This window comes from Trachymyrmex cornetzi, unplaced genomic scaffold, assembly GCF_001594075.2.
Source record: "Trachymyrmex cornetzi isolate Tcor2-1 unplaced genomic scaffold, Tcor1.1 scaffold717, whole genome shotgun sequence".
NCBI classification, from domain to species: Eukaryota; Metazoa; Arthropoda; class Insecta; order Hymenoptera; family Formicidae; genus Trachymyrmex; species Trachymyrmex cornetzi.
The window spans coordinates 59,301-69,725 of NW_017300045.1; the positions used below are offsets into that span (position 1 = coordinate 59,301).

The 10,425-nt window shown below is 40.2% G+C and overlaps 1 protein-coding gene across 1 annotated transcript; it reads right to left on the reverse strand.

The window, feature by feature from the left end:
- Nucleotides 1-1,268: 1,268 nt before the first annotated feature.
- On the reverse strand, nucleotides 1,269-3,865 carry LOC108767670 (uncharacterized). The gene is made up of 5 exons (XM_018517647.1): nucleotides 3,383-3,865; nucleotides 2,993-3,169; nucleotides 2,810-2,890; nucleotides 1,826-1,918; nucleotides 1,269-1,529 (listed from the first exon to the last, which is right to left on the reverse strand). The coding sequence occupies exons 2-5, from the start codon at nucleotides 3,124-3,126 to the stop codon at nucleotides 1,433-1,435; spliced, it is 405 nt and encodes a 134-aa protein (XP_018373149.1). The 5' UTR covers nucleotides 3,127-3,169; nucleotides 3,383-3,865; the 3' UTR covers nucleotides 1,269-1,432.
- Between the last annotated feature and the right edge of the window lie 6,560 nt (nucleotides 3,866-10,425).

Consider the following 10,425-nt stretch of genomic DNA (forward strand, 5'->3'; position numbering starts at 1 on the left):
CTGTATTGATGTTGGATTTAAACAATTACCGCCCTGTTGCCTAACCGAACCAAAGAAATTTTCAGCACAATCTTGATTTATTCTTCGTGTGCGTAAATGTGGAAAATCATGACATTTTAATCTGTTCCAAAGTAACATTATGCTTTTAATTGTTATCTGCCAGCATTCAAACAGTTAACTTTAACACGTACATTATTCTTATTAATTACTTTAATGGTTTTCATGAAATATATCATTTGTTCTAAAAATTGAATTAGTTTTTCATTTCCAGTAAATACTTTTCCATATTCTTTAGGACTATTTATTGAAGAAGAATTTAGAATGTCAAACAATTTGTCAAAATTATCAATGAACTCTATCGTTCCCACTGCTTCAGTTGATAGAAAGCCGTAGGACATTTGTGTGCACATGCCTGCAGCTAAGCGATTACTAAAAATTTGAACAGCATATTTGACTTTCATTTTTTGAAAACTGGTAGGTTCAATGTGATTTTTAGATAACTTTGGAGCGGTTTTAATCCATTGTTTGTTATCTCTATTATAAAATTCTACAATATGAGCCCATGACGCGACTTTGTTCACTCCAAATTCTACACGATGTTTATACAAACTGTCGCGTGTTCTTTTCATCAAATGGGGCGTATCGAATATATATAATATTTCGAACTCATCAACTAAAAAAGTAGAATTGTCTGTTGAAATGCCCAATTCACGAGACAGCTTCATGAAATTAGACCCCATATCCGAAACTAAAGCGTGTACAGTAGCACAACCTTGTAACTTACGAATAACATCAAATATTAGACGTTTTAGTACATTTGATTTACACGTTGTTTCCACCAAGCAAAAGCAAACTGGAAGTCAAACTTTCCATTCCCCTGCAATACTGCGTGCCATAATAACTAAAGCATTTTTGGCTGTTTTTACTGATTTTTCACTCTTCAAAACCAATTATTTCAAAACCAATTATTTCATCTTGTGAAATGTTATAAAATAAATGAGCTTTTAAACTCATTTCGTCGATACACAATATACAATGCCGTTCTAAAGGCGGTAATGAATTTAATTTTACTGATACAACATCAAAAACATTATTATTTATGCCGGGTTTTATTTGTCAGGTTTGCGTAAATGATTGAAGACCACGCACGGAAGGTAATGCAAATTGTTTTTTAAGTTCTCGATAATTTCGCGGGCTTAAAAAATACAATCGTAATGCAAATTGTTTAAATTCAGTAGTGTATCTTCTTCCATGTTTGCTTTTAATTTGGGCGTCAATCTGTGCGGATAATAATTGTGAAACATCCACGGGTAGTAATTGACAACCTAGTTGACGAAGAGTTTCGTATTTCTTAGGGTCTTCCTTACTTTTTCTTGTATTTTCCATCCTTTGTATTTTCTTTTGGAGTCTTCTAATTCTTTCGCGTAGTTTTTTATTTTCTGCTGTTAATTTTAAATTCCGTTTTTGTAAGTTTTTCTTTTTCGGAGTTCCTGCTTATGGTTGGTATATATGTGGTCTTCGATGTGCTCCTATATGCAAATCAGAAATAGAATACTATTGTAAAAATGTATTGAACATTTAAAAAAAAGATGTAACTATAACAGTAGAAAAAGATGTCAAAATATGTATTAAGGAAGATATATTAACGATATTAAGATTAAGTAAACCAATCGAGGTATATTATACAATATTATTATATGTACTTTAAAATACTACAATCATATATTTTACTTTTACATTTATATTTTATTATATTTAAAAATAGCTAAGAGAAAAATACCATAATCAAAATGCATTTATATAACTACTTTTTAATAAAACTTACGGTTTAGTCATTTCAACATCTTTATCCATAGGCAAGTAGGTCTGTATATGAGCATCTGTACCTATAGGCATAGGTTTTAATGATTGGATGTCGCTAAAACATGATACATACTTTTAATACAATACCCTATCTTGATAAAAAATAAAATATGTTTTTGCAACAATACATAAATTACAGCTGATGTAGATTATAAAATCATTATTATAAAGAGTCATTATTATAAAGAGAACGGAACACTGTAAAGACCGGAAAAGTGACAATATTTAAGAACTTTTTTAAAAGAAAATAAAACACATAAATGTGATTTTATTTATACAAAAGTACATATATAATTAATGTGTATCTAGAAAAAAAACCCATTATTTCCATTTTCGTGCCTTTCTGAGCTAACACAAGCAACCCTCCAAAAAAAGAATGGGCTAGTTGATACAATTTCCACAAAGTGATTGATCTAAAATAAAAAAACCAAAATAAATCTTTGAATATATATCATTCTCTTTAGTTTTATCACAGAGAATTTTAAATCTAGAAAAATTGAAACAAAATTACGGAATTAAAAAGGTGAAAAAAGAATTAAAACATGACATTTTTATTTAAGTTGAATAACTCTTTTAATTTGTCAAATTTTAAAATTCTCTATGATGAGACACTGACGAGAGTGATCTCTATTTTAAAATTCATTTTGGGTTTTTTTTTTATTTTACCGTTATCAACCGTTTTGCAGGGATCGTATTAATCAGCCTAGCTTTTTTTTTAAAGCCTTGCTTGTGTCAGCTTTAAAAAGCATAAAAATGGAAATATAATTGGACTCATTTTTTTCTACATACACATTAAAACATGTACTTTGATATAAATTAAACCAAACTTCATTTATACGTAGTTTTTTTTGAAAATCCTAAAATATCGTCTATTTTCTGGCCTCTACATTGCATTGTTCCCAACTTGAAACAGAATATTGTATAAGATATATAAAAGTTAAAAAACCTGCTCGTTTCTTCTTGTTGAATCTTGTCCTGATCTTTTTCAGTTATATTTTCTTCTTGAAATGATGTTACAGGTGTATTGCTGTAAAAATTGTAATATTAATTTATAAATGATAAATTTACTATTTAAGAAAAACTATGTTATTCAGAGTAGAAAATGCTTTATAAAAAATTTATTATTTACTTTCTTCCAAAAAATATTGTTGGAACAGCATTAGGAAGAAGACTGGCTCTACATTTGCCTATTTTGTACCACTTTTCTTCAAAATGCAAGTGGCACAGTCGATAGTTGCGATGAGCGTATTCTGGGCCCATCATTTGTAAATCAAATCTTCCAGATGCGTGTATCCACTGCAATCATCTATAAATTTAACAAATAGTTATTATAATATAAATTATTGTTTTTTTATACATATATTATACATACATTTTATACATATGTACATATATATAAAAGAATATTAAAAAATTAAAAGTACACACATATATATTATATTGTAATATAAAATTATAAATATTTGAAATAATAACTGATTTATACATACTTCAAAAAATAATTAAAATAAATGTATACCTTTCACATTCCTTTGGAAACATAAAAAAGTGTCTTTTCTCTGTAACATTGTAATTGCACTCCTTCATTACACACCATAAATTTGATTTATGGGTCGACATCCTTTTTCCTTGATTTTTCTGTATCTTCTAAGAAGCTGCACCTGCAACAAAGCTAAGATCAAATGTGTTTACTGGCAGAGAATTGAAAATTTGTATATCTTTATACAAATTAACTATTCTCCGAAGTGAACATAACCTTCGTTCTCGACATCGTCAATATTAATTTTCACTTTTTCCACTTCTTTCACTGAACACTTTACACGTTACTATTCACCGAACACTTTACACGTTTTATATTAACACGGCTTCGATTGTTCAATGCTCACTCCAATTTGCTCCGATTTCACAACTGCGTTTTATGTACCATGAATTTTATTGTTTATATGAACATTTAAATGTGATCGAGAGAATTATAGAAAACTAGAGAGAGGAAGTGTGATAGAGAATTAGTTACGTGATTGGTTACCTACTTAGCTCGCGCATGTGCAATTCTCGAATCGAGTGCAAGGAGGGACACCGCGCGCTACAAGGACAGCGCGGGCAACGCCAGGAAGCGGCCATTTTGCCCGAGTTCATCCCGCGGACATCAGAGGCTCACGCATCTCCGACGACGTTTTTTCGCCAAGCAGTCGCCACCAGAGCAAGGGCGCAGCACGCAAGGACGCAGCAGACGCCATCCGGACCGATCATCGCTGCCAACGGGACCTCGCCATCGAAGGAAACGACGGTCGACGCGGACGTTCGTTGCGCATGCGCGTGCGCGCACAACCGAGGTAAGGAAAGTTTTTTGGTGTTGTTACCGATCAATCTCGTGGTAATCCGCTATTTATTGTGAATCGTGCCATTATGTCGGTTCAAGATCTCACTATTCTGAGAAAACAACGCGGGCTTATCAAGGCTTCTTGCACGCGTATCAAAACTTACGTGGACTCAATAAATCAGCCTTCCGCATTAGTGATACCTCAACTCGAGGAGCGTAAAAATAAACTAGAAAACTATTGGACTGAGTACAACGTGGTTCAAACCAAACTAAAGCTCGCTGACGATGCCGAGGTCAATGATCGCATTACATTCGAGGAGGCATTCTATTCATTGGCCGCTAGAATCAGAGAACTAACGATTTCCACACCGTCGATACGCGGGTTAAGTGCGGTTTCAACATCGACTTCTAATTCGTCGGGGACTACCGAATCGTTATCTCACGTGCGGCTTCCAAAATTAAGTCTTCCGAGTTTCTCGGGCAAGTATGATGAATGGTTTCCCTTCCGAGATATGTTCAATGCCGTTATACACCTGAATTCCGCGCTCAGTAACGCACAAAAGTTGCAATACCTCAAATCGTCGGTTATTGGTGAAGCAAGTAACATTATCTGTTCGTTAGAATTATCTGATGCTAATTACGAAGTCGCATGGTCGCAGGGAGCGCTATGATAATCAACGCGTTGTCATACAAAATCACATTAGAGCGATAATGGAATTGCCATCGCTAACTAAAGAGAACTATCTCGAGTTAAGGCAGATCTCCGATGGAGCTACCAAGCATTTGCACGCGCTTCAAGTCTTGAAACGACCATGTGACAAATGGAACGATATATTAATTGTCATATTGACTTCAAAACTCGACTCACGCATAGCTCGCGAGTGGCAATCCTCCTTGGCAGGATCCGATCTTCCCACTCTCAAACAGTTCTTCGATTTTCTTAATCATCATTGTCAAGCTTTGGAAGCAAGTACCAAGTCAAGTAACAATGCTGCAAAAGGGGCCGCCAAAAATTCCCAATCTGATTCGAAACGTCAATTAGCTTGTCCCGCGACAATTAAAACAAAATGCAACTATTGCAAAGGAGAACACTCAATTTATTACTGCAAGGATTTTCTAGCCCTTTCCGTTCCGCAAAGAAACGAAGTACGCAATCGAAAACTTTGCACCAATTGCTTGAGATCTACATCTCACAATGCAGGCAAATGCCCTTCAGGCAAATGCAAGGTGTGTCAAGTTAGGCATAACACCCTCTTGCATTCAACGTCGGCCCACTTGGCAGCCACAGGACAGAGTAGTAACGGGTCCGAAAATTCTAAGACTGCCAACCCCACCCAAGTTACGTCCACTCACGCCTCACATGCTTCCGACGGTAACGACGTCTTTCTATCAACGGCCGTCGTTTTCGCGTTCGATTCCCGGGGCACCTTCTTACCATGTCGTGTGCTACTAGATTGCGGTTCGTAGGCCAATTTCATTTCTAAACAGTTTTTAGAGACTCTCGGCCTGAAGCCTCGGCCATTAAATGTTACCATCACCGGCGTAAACGGCTCCGCGACGACATCCATTCAAGTTACTAGGATACGATTACAGTCTTGCATAAGCTCATAGACTGCCATAACTGAATGCATCATTTCAGACAAAGTGACCGAAAACCTTCCGGTTGTTTCATTCAAGCGTAGTGCCTTAAAGCTTCCTCGCAATATACCACTGGCTGACCCGAACTTTAACGTTTCCTCTGAAATTGACATGCTGATAGGAGCCGAGTTGTTCTGGGAGTTGCTATGTGTCGGACAAATAAGCGGTTCAACCAGTCATCCATTGCTACAAAAGACCAGATTAGGTTGGATTCTGGCAGGCCACTTCGGCAGGGCGAGCTTACTCCCGAAAATGCAATCTAATCACGCGATAGTGACGAACCGTCAGTTGCACGAGCAAGTTAATCGTCTTTGGCAACTAGACGACAATTTCGCGGCATCAAGTGCTTACTCTCCCGAAGAAAGATTTTGCGAACAGCACTTTGTCGACAACGTTTCCCAAAATCCTCAAGGCCGATACTTAGTGAAGCTCCCCATTAAAGAACATTTCCTCCCTAAATTAGACGACTCTCGAAATATCGCTTTCAAGAGGTTGATGTCCTTAGAAAAACGTTTCGCACGCAATCCATCACTAAAGTCTCAATACGGTCAGTTCACAGGGGAATATTTAGCATTGGGACACATGCGCATGATAACTCCGCCCCTTGATGAAAGCGCACCGACATTTTATCTACCTCACTATTGTGTAGTTAAGGTCGCAGGCAGTGGTGCACATTTGGCTCCCCGGCAACACGGAAAACCGCCCCACCACTTTGCCGCTGCGCGAGAGCGAGCGAGACAGCGAGTCTCACTGTCTCGCTCGCTCTCGCGCGGGAGCCAAATGTGCATCACTGGTCGCAGGAGGCTCCTCAAAGCTCCGCGTCGTGTTCGATGCTTCATGCAAATCCGACTCAGGGACAGTGGCGTAACTAACCCCGCAGACCCTGCGGTGCGGGGGGGCGCATCAAAGGCGGGGGCGCCGGGCGCTAGTAAAAAAGTAAAATATGTATAAAGAGTCATTAAAAAAGGTCAAGTAAAATAGTGGTTTCAATCTCAAAGTATCATCGTCAAATTGACGATTTAACGCCCCGTAAGCCGAGTGGCGAAATGCCATTTCGGAAATGGCCATTGTTACCCTCGGTTAAATAAAAAAATTTTGTTTTCATCACAGGCGTTGAAATTTTACCTTTATTTTATGGGGCGACCTTCGTGCTAAAATTTCATTTAACGCCCTGAAAACTATACAATCACGAATTTAGTAAATGAACATAGTCAGCGCCATTGTAAAGAATATTCTTGATCACTTACAGGAAAAATTTTTTTTTCAATTTTTTTAAAAATAAAAATAGTTTTTAAACAAATCAAGTTGTGAGCAAAATCTTCGTGGTTTTCTTGTCGTTTACAAAAACTATATAAAATGAAGAGTATGATCGCATCTAGGTATCATAGTATTAACAAATAATTTTAATTTGTAAGAATCTGTGATTGATTTTGTTTGAACTAGTTACCTACATGAAAATTCATGTATGTATATGATGGGCAGTCTGCCCAGGGTAGATATTTATTTTGATGCGTTACCGTATCGAAACATTTGCCGCGCGGTAAGTGAAAAATCGTGTCGTGACGCGACGCGGCATAATACACGTGGAACCTTTTCAAGGTTTAAATGCAAAAAATTAAGGCGGAAGAAAAGGGGGCGCCTAAATAAATTTGCAGGGGGCGCACATAGGCTTAGTTACGCCACTGCTCAGGGACCTTCCTGAACGACGTCTTAGGAGTAGACCCGGTGGTTCTGCAGGATCTCGCCTCGATATTAATGCGTTTTCGATACTATCGCTACGTCATATCAACAGATATCATTAAAATGTACAGGCAGGTGCTAGTGGCTCCATCCCAAACAAGTGGGGTGATCCCGATTGACCACGTCTCGATTGGACACCACCAATCACAGCGACCGGTGCTTAGGAGCTTTGTAGTCTCAAGCGCTGTGAGTGGCTCGTGTCCAATTGAGCCGTGTCCAACTGGGTGCCACCCCAATCAAGTTTGCAGAGAATTCTATGGAGGAGCAATTCCGAGGATGAAGTTGATACTTATGAACTACTAACGATTACGTACGGTACTTCTGCGGCCTCATTTTTGGCCACGAGATGTCTTGTCCATTTGGCGGAGCAACACTCGTCTGAACTTCCCCTCGGATCCCGCTGCGTCAAGCGCGATTTCTACGTCTATGACTTGCTTACGGGAGCCGATTCCATTCACGAGCTCGAACAAATTCGTGATCAGGTTATACAACTCTTGAAGGCTGGATCTTTTGAGCTTAGCAAATGGGCGTCAAAAATTGCCCTCAATCATTAGAGTCGTTACAAGGGTATGGCGGCAAATTGATTATTTTAAATGATGATTCTTCTATTCTAGGCGTTAAGTGGAATCAATCGCAGGACATCCTTCTTTTTTCGGCGAGCTCGATCTCGCATGCCATGTTGTTTCCAAGCGGATAATATTGTTATGCCAGTGCCCCGTCGCACATGCCGTGTTGTACAGACACCCGTGGTGTCACGTTGTTAAGACGCCGTGTGGTTGTTGATAGAAGACGACTGTGGGATTTTTGGGAGAGCAGTCAGAACGCTCGGACGTGCTTCTCCACCGATTAAATGTGTTACGATACGATATTTCTGTACGGACGATTTCGTGGAGTTGTCGTGATTCAATAAACGACTTTCTGTTTCTTATTCCTAAACTCCTTGTGATGACTGGTGACCGGATCATCACTCGTATCCCGGACGAGCCCCCAAAATGTTGCGCCCGATATACAAGATCGCGCCCGAATGGCAACGCGCACTCCCGAGCCGTAGAAATGAACAGACTCGAGGAGTTTAGGAATAAGAAACAGAAAGTCGTTTATTGAACAACTCCACGAAATCGTCCGTACAGAAATATCGTATCGTAACACGTTTAATCGGTGGAGAAGCACGTCCGAGCGTTTTGATTGCTCTCCCAAAAATCCCACAGTCGTCTTCTATCAACAACCGCACGGCGTCTTGACAACGTGACACCACGGGTGTCTGTACAACACGGCATGTGCGACGGGGCACGGGCATAACAATATTGTCCGAGATATCCAGATGTGTCGATCCATTGGGACTCTTGGGCCCCATCCTCGTCATTGCCAAGCTGATTTTGCAAGAGCTCTGGTAGTCCGGCGTCAATTGGGATGAGTTAGTCCCACAGGGTCTCCATACGCGATGGCTAAAACTCAGATCTCAGCTACTCGATCTAGATCAAATACGAATCCCTCGGGGAGTAAGACTTAAGTCGGACATCCATTTCATCCAATTGCACGGTTTCTGTGACGCTAGCCAAAACGCGTATGGAGCTTGTGTGTACGTCCGCTAGGTCAAGTTCGGGGGAGTACCATTCGGAGCTATTGTGCTCAAAATCCCGTGTAGCCCCCATTAGGGCCACGTCGTTGCCCAGACTCGAATTGTCGGCAGCCTTGCTATTGGCTCGCTTAATTGCGAGTGTACAAGAGGCATTGGACGCATCGCACGTAGAGCATTTTCTTTGGTCGGATTCAACAATCAGTTTGAATTGGATTGCCTCCTCCTCTCGAAAGTGGTCAGTTTTTATGGCCAATAGGGTTGGCGAAATCTAACGCCTCACTAGAATCGAGGAGTGGCGTCATGTCAGCTCGTCCAACAATCATACCGACATTCTCTCACGCGGACTAGATTCTCACAACTTAAGCAATTCAATCATGTGGTGGCACGGGCCTCCCTTTTTGCAGTTGAGTGATGATCTATGGCCTAGTAGCGCCTTCGCGAATTTGAGGGATAATATTCCAGAGCAAAGGACATCGGTGGTCGCTACCACTGCAAAGATCAATCATTCCTTCGTTAACGATCTAATAAAGAGGTTTTCCAATCTAGACAAAATATGTCGAATAGTAGCTTACTGTCTGCGATTCTCTAGAATTCGGCGCTCCACGGCTTCGGGCAAATTCATATCTCCTGATGAGCTTTCACACTCTCTGAAGATTATTTGCAGGGATGTCCAGAAGCAGAGCTTCTCACGTGAACGAGAGTCATTGAGCAAGGGGGAGGCCATTTCCCATGCAAGCTGTTGTCGCTCTCATCCTTTATTGATAAAGACGGACTGATTAGAGTGGGTGGCAGATTGAAAAACTCCCAGGTTCATTACGATTCCTGTCACCCTATTTTGCTCCCTGGCGATCATCGCCTAACTCGACTCATTATAGAGCGCGAGCATGTTCGCAACCTCCACGCTGGTACACAGGCTACCATGGCCGCCGTCCGGCAAACTTTCTGGCCGTTGTCCTTGCGTTCAAGTACGCGTAGCATAATACGGAAATGCATTACTTGTTTTAAGGCAAATCCGCAGCAGTCTGAGGCCATCATGGCTTCCGTGCCAACCAGTCCATAGACTTATAAGATAGACGGAGCATTCGTACGGGAGAAGCTGAAGACGTGATAGAAAGAGAAAGAAACAGTCGCGGAGTAGTTCTCTTCTTTTCTAGTAGTGAATTGATTGGTCGCCGCGGCAGGAGTTACCAAGGCAGTTCATATAGAACTCGTAAACGATCTAACTACCGAGGCTTTTCTTGGTGCTTTTAGGCGTTTCATATCTCGGCGGGGAAAACTGATCCAC

Coding starts and splice junctions, on each gene's coding strand:
- LOC108767670 (XM_018517647.1), bottom strand. CDS start 3,126: ATGATGGGCCCAGAATACGCTCATCGCAACTATCGACTGTGCCACTTG. Junction 2,891..2,992: donor ACAATATTTTTTGGAAGAAA/GTAAATAATAAA, acceptor CAATTTTTACAG/CAATACACCTGTAACATCAT. Junction 1,530..1,825: donor GATGTTGAAATGACTAAACC/GTAAGTTTTATT, acceptor ATTTGCATATAG/GAGCACATCGAAGACCACAT.